This window comes from Centruroides sculpturatus, unplaced genomic scaffold, assembly GCF_000671375.1.
Source record: "Centruroides sculpturatus isolate CEXI.00-Female unplaced genomic scaffold, Cexi_2.0 scaffold377, whole genome shotgun sequence".
In the NCBI taxonomy this organism is placed as follows: domain Eukaryota; kingdom Metazoa; phylum Arthropoda; class Arachnida; order Scorpiones; family Buthidae; genus Centruroides; species Centruroides sculpturatus.
In genome coordinates, this window is record NW_019384711.1 from 427,830 (window position 1) to 449,263 (window position 21,434).

The 21,434-nt window shown below is 26.0% G+C and overlaps 1 protein-coding gene across 1 annotated transcript; it reads right to left on the reverse strand.

Moving 5' to 3' along the window:
• Window positions 1-2,215: 2,215 nt before the first annotated feature.
• Window positions 2,216-8,217, reverse strand: LOC111627830 (aquaporin AQPAe.a-like). The gene is made up of 3 exons (XM_023371483.1): window positions 7,447-8,217; window positions 3,006-3,086; window positions 2,216-2,865 (listed from the first exon to the last, which is right to left on the reverse strand). The coding sequence occupies exons 1-3, from the start codon at window positions 8,014-8,016 to the stop codon at window positions 2,698-2,700; spliced, it is 819 nt and encodes a 272-aa protein (XP_023227251.1). The 5' UTR covers window positions 8,017-8,217; the 3' UTR covers window positions 2,216-2,697.
• Between the last annotated feature and the right edge of the window lie 13,217 nt (window positions 8,218-21,434).

The following is a 21,434-nucleotide window of genomic DNA, read 5'->3' on the forward strand; positions in this document are numbered from 1 at the left end:
GTTCGTTTAAAGGAGCATATGTATGACGTTAGTAAAGGGAACAACAACACTATCTTGGCAATCATGGCGCAAACAGATGGTGCAAGTGTTAAATGGGATGAGGCACGAATTGTTAAACCGGTCCATTCTCCGACTATTGCCTTTGGCATAGAAAAAATGGAGATTTATAAGAGTAAGATAAATAGCAAGTGTCTAAACGCCAAGGATGCTAATGCTCTTCCAACGGCATGGAAGTACATAATAGAAAAGGAAATGGGGATTAAAAACCCGTAAAATTATGGCAGTTGTGTATTACTGGTTTAATGTATATTTTTGTTATAGTAAGCTTTATATTTTTATATATTTTTTATATTATTTATGTTTATCATATAATATGTTAAAATTTTTTAGTTAAATATTTAATGGTTTACAGTGATATTTAAAAATATGTTAAATAGTTAATAGTTACAGTTTATGTTAAAAGTTTAAATTTAAAATTTATTCGAAAGTTGTATTCGAATAGTTCTTGAAGATGGCCTATTGGAATTGGGCTGAAAACGTTTGAAATTAAAGTAATAATAAGCTCAGCAAGAGTTTGGTGTTTTGTTTACATTCCATTTTAAGCTTAAATTGCAGACTATGACTGTTTTAAATTTTTTTTTTATTTTAAGCCCATGTTAATTTTCTGCAGTGAATGAGATTAATATTGTAGTAATGCCATTAATATCATTATTGACTGTTATTTTAAACCCATGATAATTTTATTTTAAGAAGAATTTTTAAATTCTTCTTAAAATAAAAATAAAATAGAAAAATTTTAAATTGCTTGACTCTCAAATTGATGTCTATTTCTCTTGTAAATAGTATATACTCAAGAAAATAATCAATTTCTGGGATATTTGTTAAAGCAGACTAAAGACTAGGGGACATTAGTTTGATATTACTGAGAGTAAAAAAATGTAAGCTGCCAAAATTTTTGTCAAAAGTTGGAATGGAAAACTGCATCAACTTTGCATATTGGCAAGCTTAACAGGCAGTGATAATTAAAAAATTTCAAATGTTTCAAGAGAGATATATACTGTGAATTCATATATATATATTTTTTTTTTGTTTTTTTGAATTCATGTATATATATTCTAATTCATTTAATCTTTTATTTAATGAATATTTTGTGTTGATTCCAATAACATAATGATAGCTGGAAAATATCATTCATTCAGAGTAAAAGTGCTAGTCTCTTAGTACTGTTATTTTGAAATGAACAAATTTATCCATCTTTGCATCACATACTTCAGGATAAGCAACAGCTTTAACTTTTAACATTGAAAATGCTATTTCAAATAAAACAGATTTGGTACAAGTTTAATGATATAATATTCAATAAAAATGCTTTCAATTTATTTCACTATGTTTTGATCAATTTTCTGCAAGTTGAATGAAAATAAAACCTTTTCTTAACCTGCCTCACTATGTGAGCAGCAATTGACTTGAGAGTGCAATTACAATTTAAAATTGGTATATAAATCCCATTGCATAATATACCCTCTTCAAATTGTCTTTTAAATACAGATAACCCTTGGGTTATATACATGAAAATACAGTAATTGATAAAGAAATAGTATTATACAAAATTTGACATTTATGAAACAATTTGAAATTCAGCAATGAAATAAAGTAATAACAAATTATTGTTTTATTGAAGAATTTTATTTTAATCATTTTATAAATTACTCCATTATTCTTATAATACAATTAATTAAGGATAAGTTTTTCTTTACAAGAAAATAATTTTATAATCAATATTGTAAATTTGAGAACAATTTTACTTTGAATTTAAGTTAAAAATATATATCAATTTGCATTTTGTGAAAGAAAAAAAAATGTAAATACAAAAACTGTAATTTAAGCAATTTTAAATTATATGCAGATATTCTTTTCCAAGCATGATTCAATATTAATTTTAAAAAATTTGGAGAATAATAGATCATTTCAATAATTAAACATGTTTATTTACTTAGGGTATTTTTTAAAATTTTTATAACAATTTTTAATTTTATAATAATCTGATCAGTTAAGAAACTCAGTTTAATGGACTAAACATTTACTAAACTGAACACTGAACAACATATCTTCATAGTAGTGTACACCACTATTATTTTACAATTTTTAATAAGATTAGATAAATTATATATTTGCTTTGCTTTTATCTATTTCTTGTAAAATAGCATAATCTCTAATTTTGTTTAATAAAAATGAGCAGTTATTCAGAAATAATTTTTTTTTTAAATTAGAAGGAAAAAAACTTGCTTAAAAATGAAAATCTATATTGCTTTTTGTATTGTACACATGAAATCATTTACTTAAGTGTTCTTATCTCCTAGTGTTGATTAGATTTTGACTATTTATCTAAACTAGGTTAAAATTTTGCTTATTATTTTTATTATTTCCTTTAAATTTATAATTAAACGTGTAAAAATGTATATCATAATAAAATTCTCAGTGATGATGAAAAAAACAAAATTAGAACGATGGAAGATGTGATTCTCTGAATTAACCCTACATAAAAATATGACAATGAAATACAAATAGTTTAAAATGACATTTCTGGTTAATATCAAATGAATCTACATCTAAATTCATATAAAAATGTGTGTTAAAATACACTGAATGTTTTTAAAAAAAACAGTTTTTATTCTAATTTTATATAAAAATAAAAGTTTAAATGGAAGTTGTCCTGTCTGAAACAACTTCTTTCTCTCTAAGACGTTGGAAATGTCGAAGACGTTCTCTTTCTACCACTTCATGTTCTGGGACAGGTGCTACAAATACGTGTTGGTATAATAATCCAGCCACTATCCCACCTAGAATTGGTCCTAGCCAATAAACCTGTGGCACAACAGAAATAAAAACCATATTTAATATTGATAGAAAACATTAATTGGTTATGTAATTCAAGTTAACCATATATATCAATACAATTAATTTGGTACAATAGGTATAACTAAATTGTTATTTTTGTTACCTACCCAGTGATGCTCCCATACTCCAGCAACAACTGCTGGTCCAAAAGATCTGGCTGTGTTCATACTGGATCCTGTATACATTATCTGTAAAAAAATATATATATATAAATATTATTAAAATTAATAAACTGACAATCTTATTTTATTCTCAATATTTATGTAAAGAAATATTTTAAAAGTATTTTTAAAATCACAGTGTTATGGAAACATATTCATTCTGTAGTTCAAATTACTTTATAGCATATTGCAACATAATGGTTCTTGGTACGTCAGTAGGCAGCAAAGTCATCATTCATAATTTAGCATGTCATTGCAATAGAAGATATTTCACAAATAACGGTTTGATAAACATCTACAAATTTTTTCTGAGATTGTTTAATTTATTTTTTGTGATGTTATAAAATAATTAGCTTTAATGGAGGAAAGAGAAAAACAGCAAAATTTGAGTAAATATTGCTTTCAATTAAACTTTTTAGAAAATAAAATAATATATATAAACAAGCAAACAAATGTATTATAAATATAAAAATTTTATCTTATTTTTAACAGAATGAGAAAAACTGAAGTTTTATGTAAGGAATTAGAAACAAATGTTTATAGAGAACAAGAAGAGAATCACAATTATCTTATTGTTAAAGCTGTATACTATCTTCCCTCAGAAGTTGGCACAATTGCAAAAAAAAACAAAAAAATCAGAACAATGGAGAATAGGAATTAATTAACATTATCAATTGGAAAATCTAATTATATATAAGTCAATGTAAATTGAGAAAACGGCAAAGTAATGCAAGCTTTACTACTATATGTAATAAAATAAATCATTTATTGTTAAGAATTAAAAAAAAATAGCAATGCTTTTGAAAATTATTCAAAGATTATAATTACTAAAGAAAAATATCTTTTCTTAATTAAAATATAATTTTTCATCAGATCTTAATAATAATAATATAATGTCCTTGACTTTTTATAAGTTAAAAGGGAAAATGGATATAGTATAGTAATATTTATATTTAAAAGTACATCATTATATAAAATTTATAGTTTACAGATGGAAACAATAGATACAAAAGAAGATAAAATATAAGAAAATTTTAACAACTTTTTGTTTCCTTTAACTGAAGATTCAGTTCCGAGTATTCAGATTTACAATAATGAAACAAAACTGATTATATAATTTTTTGTTTTATTTTTATATTTTAAAGGCCATCCAAAAGTAAAATTTTATACAAAATATAATGGTAGTAGCTTGAAGAAATTATGAAATTAGAATTTATTTTTCATTTCACAATCTAAAATATAGATTTACAGTGATTAACTAATTTCTATTATAAATTTAACAGATTTTTATACCACAAAACTAGTTTATATTTTCCTGTATTCTTTTATTGCATAACATTTAGAATTGACTAAATGAGTTCATTAGGGAGGAATTTATAATTACATCATTGTTTTAAAAGTTTATGTTTATATATGTACAGAACTTTGTTCTACTTTAAATTCTGTAATAAATTATTAAATAAAAAAACTATAAAAATAAATAAATTTGTATCAATTCATTAACTGATTTGAATCTTTTTCTGATGTATAATTAATGCAAAAATTAATTCTAGTAGCTTTCCAAATGATTAACGTTAAACATATTAAGTTATTAACCTTGAACCTACTAATTGGATTCTTTTATAAACTGTCAAACTTTTGCAATATTCTATTAAAAATATAATACTGTATGTACCAATATGATTATGTCATAGGACAATACTTTAAGAAATAGTTTTTTCTCAATCTGTACATCAGAATGGTTTGATATATTTCAAGGGAATTATATTTCATCTAGTTTGCTTTCAGCTCCAGATCTTTTGGATTTATGTCAATAAGTCAGGCATTCAAGCATCAAGATAATTATGACATTGAATGCATATTGAATTATTATTACTACCTTTCCTTATCTGTAAACCAGAATAGAGCTAAGCTATGCAAATGCAATTAATTCAAATTATTTAAAAAATAATATAAATATAATTTTCTACGGTGCAGGCTGCATGTCAGTAGCATGTTTGTTTCAAACAATTCTTCATAAATATCATACAATTAGACTGAATTAAACCTTGTTATTGTTTGGAATACAATAGGGAAAATAAAATAGCAGTATCTATTCAAAATTATTTTTATGCTCATATAAGATGATTCTGGAAAGAAAATGCAGTTTTAAAATAATAATAATATTAATTCTAAATAAATAAATAATTATTTATTTAGAATTAATATGTTATTGAGAGTAATTTTAAGACTAAAAAATTCAAAAACAAAAATCTAACTAGTAATAATTTTATAGACTTTAATTGGATATTTGATAAATTATTAATGATAAAAAGTTACCAACATTTAATGTGAAGGCTGTTTTTAAAATTCAAACTTTTCTGTTATAGATACAAATCAGAATATAATATTTCAGGTTGTCTAACCATTTTTAGATCCATAACATTGCTAAAGGCAGAGATGTTATCAGTATCCTAAATAACTTAAATGAAATTTCTAGATATCTTAGAAAAGGAGGTTATCCTGGTACAAACCTGTAATCATACTTTGAAAGAATAGTTTTTTTTTTTTTTAAATTAAAACATAAGAATGAAGAAGCATTGACCTCTAATACTCCAACTGATTTATAATTTGGATCAGAAGCTATTCCTGATTAGAATCTTTCAAAAATGATTACATCTGCTGATATAAAACAATTATTTACTTTATTAATTATATTATTTAATTACTTATCATTTATTTATTCTGTATAATAGGATTTTTTATATATATATATATCAAATTATCATAGATTGAAAATGTATTTTAATTAGAGGATATCCTTTATTACAACTATCCAATTTGTTATCTTGGCTACTTGCAGATATTACTACATCCAATATTGGAAGTAGGATATAAACAGAATAATTGAAAATGAGGATGTAAAAAAATAGTGATATTTTATTCAAGATACCAAATAAAGGTTTAAAATTATATGCTTAATTTGCAATGGAAGTAATCCATTTTTTAATTTTGATACTATAGGTAATAAAGAATATAAGAGTTACATATTGGTAGGTCAATTGTAAAGCTATTTACTCCTATATTATAAATTTTACTCTAAACTATAATGTATCATAGGCATGAAAATTTTATTAATAATAAATTTAAAAATAAAAATGTAATTTTGTTCATTTAACAGGCTATAAAATTTCTGCAATATAAAATATTGTACTTCATGTATATATGCAAAAATTGTCTGAGATGTTTGCAAAATAATGTTTAACTGTGAAATAGGATAATAAGTAAATAGGTTAAAGTATATATTTTAATTATCAAATAATTATTCAGCAATAATTTCTGTTATATAAGAATTAAAAAAAACAAATATATTTTTAAAAAAAGGCATGACAATGGCCTAATTTTCAGTCAAAAACGTGAGAGGAAGTGGATCGAGTGCATTCTAACAAGTCAGATGAGCTAGAAAATGCATTTTATACTCCATTAAATTAACTAATTTATCAAGATTTATCTTTAAACCCCTTATCTTTCCTTCACAATAAAAAATGGCTAATTTCTTGTTTTTATCTCGTAAGTAAGATTTACATAAAAGTGTATTAAAATGCTGTACATAACGCTATGAATTGTAACATATACGTAATTGCATAGACGCGCAAACAATAATATTTGTATTTGAAATTACTATTATTCATTCTTGAATATTAACTCGCTTAGATAATGGTTCAGAGTTCATATGATGACGTAAATAAAAGGTGTTGCTAAATGGGTCAGTATGTCTATGCAGTGTGTTTAATTGTGTGACATAATAGATGTGTTAAACGTACGTCAATAATATAAATCCTTTCTATAAAACTTGCCCTTTTTTTTTAATTATGAATTTAGTACATAAAAGAATCACATAGGTTGGCATTGACCTCAAAATGCATATTCCTAAACATAAAGTGTGTGCAACCGCACTAACATCAGTTACGTTTTACTAAAATTTAAGTGATAGGTGAAGTGCTGTAATCTCTACGAGGTTTTTTTAAACAGCTTTCAATATAATTTCTGGAAGTTCTCTTTTTTTAGAGTGATAAGGGAATGGTTTAAAAATACCTTGTAAATTTATTAAGTTACTTAAATTTTAGCATTCTTAGATCTTTAATTTATTAGATTTGTTATGACATTAGGTTGATGTAATCTTTAAATTGTAACGAAATTACAAAAGTTTTTAATTCTGAATTGTCACTAGTTTTTGAAGGCCAGAACTACGTAATACAGTTAAAAACAACTATGACTTAAGCACTGATCCAAGCTTAAAATCAAGAAAGTTATATTATAGGATTACGAAAATCAGATTAGATGATGATTATCGAAATCGTAAGTCATTTTAATATGGTAAAAAATGATTTAAACAATTTATACTCACCGCAAACAAATGGCAGGTTGCAACTGATAAGCCGATTGCGAGTGGTGCAGATCCAGTAACGTCGAGACGGTTATTATCACAGACTGCAAAAACCGTGAAAACTAGGATAAAAGTTATGCAGAACTCTACTCCGAACCCTTGAAAGGGGCTAAGACTTTCGTTGACTTTAGTGGCACCTAATATACTTTGCTGACTTTCGGGAGTCACGGCTTTAAGTATGGCAGCACCCGCGATTCCACCCAAGCACTGGCAGCAAATATAGAAGAAAGACCTAAAAATGGAGCATTTGCCAGTCACTAACATACCGCAAGTTACCGCAGGATTGATGTGACCACCGCTGACATGTCCTATACCCTGCACCACGGTTCCAACCGTCAAACCAAAGGCTAGCGCTATCTGCACTATATTGGCTTTGTAATCTGCGCTCCATCCTCCGATACAAGACCCACAACCTATGAGGACCAGTATGGCTGTGCCCACGAATTCGGCAATCAAAGCCCTCCATAAGGTGCTGGTGCTGGTCAGCTCGTCGATGCCACAGATGGTCCTAAACTGGCTAACTCTACCCATCTCGAAATGATGTGCCGCTCGGGCGATTCACGATCCGTTTAAACTTCGTCCGTAGAGCGAGGGCGTGTTGCAGGTATCCTGTCTTAGACCAATGGTAGCTCAGTCACGTGATTCGGTAGCAGTAGACGAATGAAACAGATGAAATAAGTGGAAAGACGTCTTAGATCACGCATACATTATTAATAATTTGGGTTTGGAATTCGTAAGAAAATCGACTTTAGTCAGAGTTTATGTCGAATTTTTCTGATCAGATAAGTTAGAGGAAAGTTCAAGGTATTATCAACGAAAATGCTTCATATCTGTATTTACTTTGCTTTTTTCCTCGACATTTTCGAAAGACAAAGATAGATTTAATACAGGATTTTAAACATTAAGTAAATTAAAATGAAAATATATAAAATGAATATATTTATTCATTTAAATCAGCATTTATTGGTAGATCTTATAACAATGAACAAGTCATGCTACTCTAAAAAAAAGGTGACTAATTAGAACTTATAGTTACTATTAAAAATCACGCCATCTATCAGCGAACATATGAATGAAACATGGAATATATTATTGATAGAAACTCAAGGTTATATATAAGAAAATAAAAAAGCGGAATAGAAAATCGAGGTATGAATCACTTCCTCGAAAACTAACCAGGTTTGAAGAAAAACAGCAAAAAATAATTAGTTTTGTGAATTAAGAATGGCATTGCATTGCCAATAATTATATAAACTGGTTTCATTCAGTTTTCTTTGTAAACATGATAATTTTATTAATTAAGTAGTACTTGTGTAGCTTGGAAAATACGATACCAGTCCTCCTTTTGGTAAGAAATTCTTCTAGGAAACGTTTCTCTTAAGAACACCGCCAATTTTTTTTATTTTTATTGTTAAGGTAGTAGCATCTACTATGAGTAAGCGTACCTAGTAAATATAAACCACAATAATAGATGATTATCCATTGTTCTTTCCTCATTAAATGTAAGAGGAAGATGTTATTGCACATCTATGCTGTCACCCAATTCTTGAATGAGATTCATCGTAGGCCTAATTGTAGCACCGGATAATAAAACTGAACATAACTTTCGTCCCGACGAAAATTTATATTTTTCTTACCCTCTACGTGCTATATTTATGGAAAAAATAATAATTTAAATATATAATAATTTTCTTAATTTATAGCAATGAATCTCCAGTTTTATGAATACGTGCTTTACATTAAAATAAATTATAAAGTTAAACATGAATTGTAGCCTTGTCGACTATTTCCAATTTTAATATTATAGCAGTAGTGTAAATTGCTTAATATCACCCGAGACTAGAATTTTAACGAATTTTTTCATTATTGTTCTTATTCTTATATAATTATGCCAATATTTCTGTATAATAAATTCATATACTTAAAATTGGTCTATTAATTATGTTAATGTACTGTAGAAGTACTAGACTTTTATTTTGAAATTCCAAGTAAATTTCGATGTTTTGTGCTTCAGCAAATCATCGTAATTTATTACTGTCATTATAGGGTATTAATTGTCACTTAATTGTGAATGTGTGTATAGAGTATAAGGCAAAGTTAACATAAATGTCCGTGTGATAAGGTAAAATTTTGCACCTTATCCAAAGAAAATTTTTATAACTACGTTGTTATTTAATTTGTATGTAGGCCTATTATATTATATATTTGATTAGTAAGCATACTGAAGCTTTGGAAGAAAATCTTAACAAACCGTATATACAATTTGTTAAGATTTTCTTCCATAGCTTCTTTAAGAACTTTTAAGGTCTCTTTTAACTATAGTAGTGTTAATCCTTCCATACGCCAGCATTATACTTATAATTATCATCCGTATATTACGGGAGATCGATTAAAATATATTTAAAAATATATATGTAATTCTAATGAATTTCTATGTAATTTAATTATACTATAAGTATAAGTAAATCTCTTCTGTTATAAATAAAAAAAGGACGAAGTGATTTTACTTTTTAAAGCATCTTCGTTTTTAAAGGTTTTTAGAATTATATATATATTTTAAATTATAATTATCATTTTTCTATTAAAAATTTATATGATATTAATTTTAGGCGTTAGATTTTTTGGTGCTTTTGTTATAAGTTAACTTTAACGCTATTTTGTAAGATAAATTTTATTAGTTTGTTAAGCAACTTTTCAGTTGCTTAATAGACTAAACAACTAAACATGAAAATGCATTTTATAGATAAATTAACACTTTGTTATCATTGTAGCGTTTGTGTTGTTCATCCTTGAAAAACAGCACAAATTTTATAAACATTTACGCAATTTTCGTGTCACCGAACTTTATTAAAACCTATTCAATTTAAAACTTTTTAAAGGATAAATAGGCTATAGTTTATTTTTATAATTAAATTCGTTAATCATTATCTCTGTTTATTTATTTATTTATTTTTTTGAACTCTTAATTACATACTAAAAACGGGTTCGGCTCACTTGTCAGACAAAAAACGGGGAATTTTGACTGTTGTACTGAATCATTTCGCTTCTGAGATAGAATAATCATAATTTTTCTTAGTTTCAGCATTGGAAAACCCTGAATGAAATTGGTTCTTCTTCTTTTTTTTTTTTTAAATAAAAAGCAAAATCTTGTTAGGAATTTTTAAAATACCTTAAACCCTTAAAAAGTAAGTATTCGTATATTAATTCGTACATTAGTACAAAGTATTTGTACGTTAATTCACTATATCTAGTTAACTTTTTAAATAATTGTTCTTTTATTCTTGTATTACACGTGTTTAAACTGGTATTTAATTTTAATGAAAGGTAAAATGCCTGTTTAAGTCAGTATTGGTAGTAAGTTATATTTGTTCCATTATATGAAGCTGTTTAAAGTAAGAAAAACTTGCTTTAAACTTGTTTTTACTGCGATTTAAAAGAATATTATGGTGATAAATTTCGAATAATAATTGCACGGATTAACGAATATTTATTTTTATGTTACAGCATTATAATCTATAAAAATTCTGTTTTTATGTATTATACAAACTTATCTATATTTTTATACAGGTTTACTAATTAATGAAAGCACATTACTATAATAATAAACTGCTTAATGTTTCATTTATTAAGCTTAAACTAAATTTTTTCAGTTAGTCTTCAGTCAGTGGATTACATTAACGAGTTCATTTATGTGTTTAGGAAATTAATTAAAGTTATTCCTATAGTAGCATATTTTATACCCATAAATCATTATTATATTATTTAAAATATTCGATTAAATTAATTTAAATTTGGATGATTTGTAATATTAATTAATATTAATTTTATTTACTTATTTTTTTTCTCCCTTTTGTAGTAAGATATAAAGATATGGATAACTTGAGCAATTTTAATTTCTATTAAAATCTGTAATTTGTAAGCAAAACACTATCAAGTTCATGCGTAAAATTGGAAATCACTCAAGTGTTTACCAGAAGAACTAGTTTGAAAAAAGCATAACGGTTGCAAGCAATTATTACTAATGAATAAAACCGGAAATATATTGTTCCTTATTAGGAAAACAGGAAATTTCAAAGTAGATAAAGAGAGAAATTTCTTAAAAATTTTCGACTATTCATGAAAGTAATTAGAATATGATTTTTCACAAAGATGACATTTATCTGAGAACTTGGTGACTCAGTAAAAAAGAACTAGAGCGTAGTTAAAATCTCGAATATCTTCGAATTTATATGACTTAAGAGTCACTTGCTAATAAGGAAATAGCGGCCTCCTATTGTTCTTTTTAGTAGCATCGTAAATATCAAAATCAAATAAAATAGAACGAGTATGTGTGTGTTCCTCCCTTAACACAAAGATTGGAAGTCGTATTAACATATAAGAATATAAATTTTGATTTTTCTAAGTCATACATAAGCCTTTTAAAAATGCAAAAGATAAGTTTGGATATTCATTTCTTTTATAAATGAATATTTGTGTTTGTAAAATTTGTGCTATTTTTTAAGTACTTTAAGCCCCATAGAGGAAAGTCTATGGGGCTTGTATAGACTTATATGTATGGAATAGTCATTTCATATATATAAATATATTCTTAATTTGTCAAAACAAAAAGATTTATAAATAATTTCAGCAAAAATTTGAATAAAATATAGTTAGATTTCATTCAAATGAAACTGGAATAACAGGAGACTTTTGAAAATAACCCAGTGTAAATGATTAGAATACGAAGAATAACCGAATTTTATGAGAAAAATATATTATTTTAATATAAAACTTTAATTTAAAATGATGTCTTATATTTTATAGATCAGTATTTATGGAAAATTTTAGTTTAAAATAGGTCATTATAATATTAAAAGTTTCCAGAAATTACTGATCACTTAAAGAAATTTTTTAATGCTAATATTATTAAAATTTTGCTTTATATTGAAATTTTAATCATCAATAAAAATCCCAAATTGAGAAAACTTCCTTTGCTGCAAAACACGTCAAAATTTTATTTTATTTTAATGTTTATAAGAAAAAATAATAATAAATAATAATAATTACTCACAGATTTATAACAAAATCTGACCACAGTTTATGCGTAAACATAAATCAAGCGCGAAAAGAAGACCCAAGATAATTATAAGAAACGTCCTTGCGGTTTATTTTCCTATAGAAAAACGCCAGTTCAGAATCATTTCTAGGAATTATCCTGATAATAAGGGATTAAGAAATATTTAACTACTACTATTAAAGATACGTAATTGATGTTAGGAAGTTGTAAAAATCTGTTAAATTAACCGTTCAAGGATCTGTATATAAAAAGAAGTAATCAGTATAAATTCATATTAAATGAGCTTTTAACCTTTTATAATAATGCTCAATTAATGTAAAGATTTGATCTTAATAAAGAAATTATACGTTTAACGAAGAGTAATGAGAACGATCGTGTTACTTCCTTTTAAATTTTTATATTCGTAATGGAAGGAGATTATTAATTGCCATTGTGTAAAATGACAGTTTGTTCGCTTTCTATAACGTCAGTATCAGAATTTAAAATGAATTATCTCTGCAAAGTATATTAAAATAACAAATTTTATTAATGTTTAAGTTTATTAACATGAAAAAAAATCAATAAAAATAAAATTTATTCACATTTAAATTGGTAGAAAACTACGAACGTAATTAAAATTAAATAAACACACAAAACTGACGTCATTATCTATTAATTAGTTTTATTAATCTGATCAAGATTAATTAGAATTATTAACTTCATTAATAAAATAATATTCATTCACACAAGTTTAACCCAATTAATTCGTTTAAATTCGTGCGAATGATTATTACGTTTATTTAAAATGTAACTTGTACTGTGAGAAATCAATGGACAAAATTTTACTATTCTAAGCAATTAATAAAACATTTTTAGATAAAATAATTTATAATTATTTTCACATATGGTATAATTCATCTAAGATGAGTTACACCACCTTATTACTTAAGTAAATTAAATGCACGCATGGTGTTCCCGAGCTTAAGGAGCCGAAATAAAACAGTTGTATATTAAAAACTAAATTATAAATATTAAATAGAATGAAGCTTAAGATCTTTAATGTCACGTAGAGAAGAATTACAGTCTTCGCAATTCGTCCATTTTTCACAGCACAATTCCACTTTAGGCTCGAGTAATAAAGAATTTGTGTTTCTTCTCTATGTGAAATATTAAATGAATTTAAAATTTAATTCATTTTCAGATGTGCTAATTTGAACTTTTTACTGTACAAATATGTTGTTAAATTAATTATTGCTTATGTTAAGCAACGAGAAGTATAATTTTAGAATCATTTAGGTCTATATTTCGAAAAATAAAAGCTTTGTTAACGGAAATTAAATTATCATGTTCTTAATTTTAGAACTTGTAATTATTGTCTTTACGCAATTAAGTAACATCAATTTAACTTTTGCAAAATTTACATAATTTCTTGAGTTACTCAATTAAAAATTGAGTACGAATGTAAAATTAAATTTAGAAGAAAAAATCATTGAAACGACAAATTGATTTCTATAATATATATATATATATATTTAAAACTGAACTTTTATTTTTTATATAAAAAAATGTTTAAACACTTCAAATTGAGATTAATTACTGCCCTATAAATTTTGTTTCCAAAATTTTTCGTAATTAAAATTAGTTTTTTTTTAAATTAAAAATTTGTTTTTATCGCATTGAAATAATAATATATCTTAATATAAATCATTATAAAAAATCCGGGTGTTTATGTGGCAAAAAGTTCGTTTATTATGAGTAACGATTTTACTCTTATAAAAAAATTTTAACTTTAAATTTTAGTAAATTTTATAAATTATCAACAAAGAATTTTAAACGATGCCAAAATTTCTATTATCTGAGAGTTACTTTTGGTAAAATTCCAGGAACTTTACAATTGAAATTAACGAAGAAACTTCTTATTGCGGTGATTACGTAAACCGCGCATTTCATTTAACATATGATTAATTGACTACAACTGTATTTTACAGCTTAATTATTAATAATTTTGTTAGAAATTTTGAGTTTTAAGTATATTACTTAATGTGTCAATGGAAATCTGGATTTTTAAAAGAAACTTATTTCATCTATAATACATGATGACCCATTAATATCCACTAAGAATCGAACCCAGACTCTACTGGAGAAAGCATTAGCTTCCAAGTTAATTGAATGTCTTAAATCGCTTTTCGATATTCTAAAAATAAATATTTTAAGCGATATTAATTTGTCTTTTTACAATGAAACGGAATAAACTGTTAGTTGAGTGTATATATCATCGAAATTTCTTTCATTTATGTAAAATTATTGAATGTTTAATATCAAAATGTTATCGTAGTGAAAATGATTTAATGATAAGTTATGTATGGAACGAAACAATTAATTTTATTCATAACTATAAAGGTCGGTGGCATTTTCGATTAAGATAATAAACAGAAAATTTTTCATTAATTACCATCCAATTCATTAGTTCACTAGGACTATCAAGAGCTTATATAGGGTCGAGTAGAGCAAGCCCTTTTAGCCAGTTTTGTTTTTGAACAAATGAAATATATAGAATGTTTCTTTATTAATCAAAAAGTCTTAAAAATTTTATTTTTTTTAGTAAAATAACATTAATTTTTATAGGGGTAGGAACTGCTATGGATCCGGGGAATAATCCCCGGCTCTATCTTTTCGACGGTCCTGGTTACCATGAATACCACGTTATTAGAACATGGAGATTATTGTAAAACTTTGTAGCTTTCAGTCAAATAGATTTATAAGAAAAAAGATCTTTCAGACAGACAAACAATTTTATTTTTATAATTTATTTTTTTTAGACAAATACTTAAAAATCGATTAGTGTAACCATTTCATGGGCACTGACCCAAAATGATTCAATTTCCCTTGAAAATTCTCGGAATGAATTTTAGTCTGATGAAAATTTCCAAACTGTACAACAGTATTAGTTAACGATAATTATTTTAATATATATAATCAAATATAATATCGAAATTACAGAGAATCGCTTTGAAAATAGTTTTATAATTTTTTATATTTGTTGTTAGACTTTTAATTGAAGACTCTTTATTAAATTTCATTGTTTAATTCTCGTATAGACTAATAACAATTTATTTTATTTAAAAATTTATAAAATTTAAGCTTTAAAAATTTAAATTTTAGATATTTACTTTTGTAAGATGAGAAAAATAATTTTTATAGCTTTTTAAAAAAGTAGGTTATATTTATTTATCTTACCTTGGAGTTTACTTACATAAAACAATAACTACTTAATTTATATTTGAAATTAATTACACGAATTATAAATTAAGTTTAATCATGTTAAATAATGAATTATTTATGAATAATTTATATAATTAAATAAAAATCCTTTTAAAATAGAAGAAACAATTGCTTTAGAATAAAATAAACAATAAAAACAATCAATTCTGAGAATTTTGTATTTATTTATTAAGGAAAATAGTAGCCGAAAATGTTATTGTCCTATAAAAATGGTTAGAAATTCTCATGAAAATATTATAAGATGGATTATAAATTGTTTATTAATTTCGTAAATTTAAAAGTATAATAGTAATGAAATAGTATAATTGAAGTGATTTTATATATAGTCAAACCTTTGACAAAACGTATAAAAATTGGTGTTGTTTGGAATTATTTTGTATGCATTTCTATTCAAAAAAATTTTTTTTTTGAAAAATAGTCGCTGTTTAGAGATGGACGTTACTGGAGGGTCGACTGTAATTCTAAAACATTAACAATGATGTTGAAGTATACGATAGATTACGTTGTTTGAGTTCTCAATGAGAGGAAAAAATCACAGATTTGTTTTTTCCTCGAGAACTCAAAATAAACGATGATATTTTTATGACTGAATATCGACAATAACCTTGTATTTTTCTAAATTTTTCAGAATTCTAATGCATAAATAATAATAATAAAACAGAAATTATATTTTATATCCGTGAAATGTGTTTCGTGAGTGCTGAAGTATTTAAAAGCATTTATTATTTTGAAAGTTATTATTCATTAAATTATTATTCATTTAAAGAAATTATTCATATATTTGTTTTCATAGAGAAGATAATTGTATTCTTTCAGATTTTCTATAATTTGTTGTTAAGTATCCGTGTTTATAAACGCATTCTTCTCCTAGAAAACTTGTTAAAGTTTTTATTTGAATGTATAGAGGTAATAGTATTTCATTACAATGTCAACATTTCACGGATTCTGGTTAACTTAATCGATTTCTACAAAATTATGACGCAAAATAACAAAACGAATTTTCGTGAAACGAATAATTTAGTATTTTTCGGAAAATCCCATAACAAAAATGTGCGAAGTTAGGACAATAAAAACAAATTTTTTCCTCGTGATTAATCATTATTTATTTCTTAACCATTAATTTAATTCGGCATTTAATTTTTCCATTAGTTTTGCTCTAAAAAATACAAGTATTAGGTTTTCCTTTAAGCCATTTAGCCATATCCATTGTAATAACTTTTTTTTTTTTTAGATCCTATAATACATGATGACCCATTAATATCCACTAAGAATCGAACCCAGACTCTACTGGAGAAAGCATTAGCTTCCAAGTTAATTGAATGTCTTAAATCGCTTTTCGATATTCTAAAAATAAATATTTTAAGCGATATTAATTTGTCTTTTTACAATGAAACGGAATAAACTGTTAGTTGAGTGTATATATCATCGAAATTTCTTTCATTTATGTAAAATTATTGAATGTTTAATATCAAAATGTTATCGTAGTGAAAATGATTTAATGATAAGTTATGTATGGAACGAAACAATTAATTTTATTCATAACTATAAAGGTCGGTGGCATTTTCGATTAAGATAATAAACAGAAAATTTTTCATTAATTACCATCCAATTCATTAGTTCACTAGGACTATCAAGAGCTTATATAGGGTCGAGTAGAGCAAGCCCTTTTAGCCAGTTTTGTTTTTGAACAAATGAAATATATAGAATGTTTCTTTATTAATCAAAAAGTCTTAAAAATTTTATTTTTTTTAGTAAAATAACATTAATTTTTATAGGGGTAGGAACTGCTATGGATCCGGGGAATAATCCCCGGCTCTATCTTTTCGACGGTCCTGGTTACCATGAATACCACGTTATTAGAACATGGAGATTATTGTAAAACTTTGTAGCTTTCAGTCAAATAGATTTATAAGAAAAAAGATCTTTCAGACAGACAAACAATTTTATTTTTATAATTTATTTTTTTTAGACAAATACTTAAAAATCGATTAGTGTAACCATTTCATGGGCACTGACCCAAAATGATTCAATTTCCCTTGAAAATTCTCGGAATGAATTTTAGTCTGATGAAAATTTCCAAACTGTACAACAGTATTAGTTAACGATAATTATTTTAATATATATAATCAAATATAATATCGAAATTACAGAGAATCGCTTTGAAAATAGTTTTATAATTTTTTATATTTGTTGTTAGACTTTTAATTGAAGACTCTTTATTAAATTTCATTGTTTAATTCTCGTATAGACTAATAACAATTTATTTTATTTAAAAATTTATAAAANTAAAAAATTATTTGAAATTAATCGAATACAACACAATAATTAAATTTAAATATGTTTGAAAATATACAAAAAAAAAATTCTTTAGAAATTAAAAAAAAAATTGGAAAATACATTAATAGTGTTATACGCTGTTGCCCAATGGCGGCTGAATAAATAAAACCACTGAAAACTGGTAGTTGATCGCGGGTTTATACCTCACCAATATTATTGATAGATGGAGTTATTTGGGTTTTTCTTATGTAACACTTAGAAATCAGTTTCCCGTAGAAAGTCTTTCTGGAAAGAATTCCTTCTTGGCAGATCACCCACCTCCCGCATCATCTTATTTCATCTATCCTATCCGTATTTGTTGCTTGGCAAACAGGACAGATTATATTGTATTCAATTTGTGTTAATGTGCTGGATTTTCTCATCAACACTATTATAGTATACAAAGATTATACTGTAGGCTTTAATAAAGAATAAAATTTTGACTTTAATAAAATGAAAAATTGTATGAGTCTAATACAGATAAAATAGATTATATTGAGCTATTCCTTTCCTGTTTATACATTAAGGAGAATTGTTCTGGAGGAAAATTGGCCTGATCTGTGAGCGTGAAAGCACTACAAAGCTGAATTATCTTTAATTTTTGATGAGCGCTCGCCCATATTCGGGCGGCACATCACATTAAACTTACATAAAATAAATGTTAATATGATTTTGGAATATAACTTAACCCCAAAACGGAAAAACGGTACGTTGTAAGACAACTCTATTTCAGTGAAGCATTGGAATTTCGATTCGATCCGATTCTTTGGAATTTTTCACGGTATTTTTCAAATCAACGAGTCGCATCCTTTCGTATATATAATATAATAATCGCAATGCAGGTCAGGCCATTCATAAATGATAGAAATAAAATTTTTATAAGTTTATGTAGACTATATACTCTAATTTAATTCTTTTTACAGTATTATATTCCACTTAAAAGTTAATATTGACACTTTGTGTTAAATATTATGTAGTGCAATATAAATTAAAAAGTGTTAAATATTTATAAACTATAATTATATTAGATAACAATTGTATCTGATGACCGAAAATTAAATTCTAGAAATTCTTTTCATTTCTCCAACTGTGAGTAAGAAGTTAAGAACAAACACAAAAATCACTATATTATTGATAGATAAGTGAAACGAATGCACGAAAGGAAGATATTTTATGTAACAACCTAGTAAACCCATGCTATGCTAAGTTAAAATTTTCAAATAAAATTTTTATAAAACAATTCTATGTGCAAATCTGTTCATTATAAATATATCTCAGTTATACGGACTCCTTATTTCGTGTCAAGCGTCTGGTACAAAGTCCAAAACAAGTTGTTTCCATTCGAATCCAAAGAAAGAGGTTTCAAATTCTCTATAGTAATGTTTTCGATATTATTTCTACATTTCTTTTATCATTGACAGCCAGAGATGACGAAAGAGATGTAGAAATGGCATGTCTCTTAATTAAGTTAGACAATGACTTGTCAAGAAATCAGCCAGGTGAAGAAACGATATGAACAACAATAAGTAAGGTCGAGGCAAGCTAATCAGTTAGAGATAGCCAAATGGCTAAATGATCAGAAGGGCTCGGCTCCACTTTCTGTAAATGTCTCAAATTTAGTATTCGAGAATATGATTAGTGTGAGCGTTTTAAGAATTAAAGACTGACCTACACAATTCTATATATTACCATTGTATGATTAGAATATCTTCGTATATTTCAAGATAAATTTTAAAAGATTACTTATAAAATTATCACTTTTTCACTTTTATTATATGAAATTGATCGGTTTAACTTCTGAGAATCCCAAATGTTAGGCGTAGAATTGTTACTCGTTTCTGGGAAGATCTTCAAAACAATTCAAAACACCTCCAGAAAAGCTTTCTCGGACGTCTGAAGCCTAACATGAACACATCAAACCTATAAAATCGATCTTACATATCTATATATGCTTTATCTTATATGTCTCTTGGTAAACACTGAAAAGTTTTCTTTAACAATATGACAGTTATTTTTGATTTTTGACGGCTTCCAGATATCAGAGAGAATTGATATTAAGATCAAAGGACTCAAAGTTAATAATTCATTGACTTTCGAGTCCAGTTGCAATGTTCTCGGTAAAGAGAGCAAAGTCTTGTAGGTGAAAATCAGTGGGTCTTTGACTTTATGCTTTTCATCGACGACAGTCCCGATTTTAGTATCAAAACGATACTCGACAAGTATTGATATGGAGACAGTTCGATATTATCCCGCAAACATTTGGAATGATTGATTTTTAGAAGTGATGGATTCGTAACGTATAGACTGATATTGCAATGATTTTCACAGATTTCATTTTTCAGGAAGTATTCTAATAGGTATCAGGTATCGTGATGATATCTTAGAACTTTATATTAGTTCAATTTTTCTCAGAAACGAGTTTTAATGGCACGTTAATAGATGACGATGTTTTCCCGGGAGATCTCGCTTGCTGAGATTTATGGAATCAAGCTTTACCTCAAAAATAAAATCATATTAAATCCCATTGAATATGTTTGTTATATTTTAGAAGACGAATTGCCAATCCCAGCACACCTTTCTGCAATCTCTACGAACTCGGATCTCATATTTACAATCTTATTTGCGGGATTTAATCATTTGTATTGTTGTCTGAATCGATCAAACACTCCAGTAACGGAATCAAAGTAGGCTAAATACAGAGTTCCTCTTGCTATAACCTAATATTGGCATATCGTAGGAGCAGCCTATATTAAACGATTGATGTGTCTATAAGGTAGACTAATCGTTTATTATACTCACTATTGCTTTTATAAGACCCGACTTTATATATATATATGTTTTTTAGTAATTAGCTTTTAAAATCGATAAGTGGACTATGTAGAGATGTAAACGTTTTTGAATGGCTGTAAGGCAACAATATACATTAATTAATTTGTATTGTGATGTCTCTTTTGACATTTTGTTTCTAGATCTATTAAAGTTGTGTTACTACTGAACTTTTACGTGAGTTTTTTGAATATGAATTGTATAATTTGCGTATCTGATTAAATATTTAATGAAATTCTTTCTTATTTCGCTTATCGCATATTACTACGACATATTGTTTAATTAAAATTCATTAAACGACGTTTTTACTACGTTTTTACACGTGTCTGTCATTTAATTCTTAAGCGCTTGTGTAATATTATATATTAAAATTATTACCCTTAGAACTAGCATTTGTAATGCCATCTACTGGCAGGTTTTTGACTTTTAAAACGAAAAAAAAAATTCTAAATTAAATTTTATAAGATATTTTTTATAAAATGAAACAATT

Excerpts from the sequence above, each read along its gene's own strand:
- LOC111627830 (XM_023371483.1), bottom strand. The coding sequence starts at position 8,016 with ATGGGTAGAGTTAGCCAGTTTAGGACCATCTGTGGCATCGACGAGCTG. Across the intron at positions 3,087-7,446 it reads CAACCTGCCATTTGTTTGCG|ATAATGTATACAGGATCCAG; the intron begins GTGAGTATAAAT and ends ATTTTTTTACAG. Across the intron at positions 2,866-3,005 it reads GAGTATGGGAGCATCACTGG|GTTTATTGGCTAGGACCAAT; the intron begins GTAGGTAACAAA and ends GTTGTGCCACAG.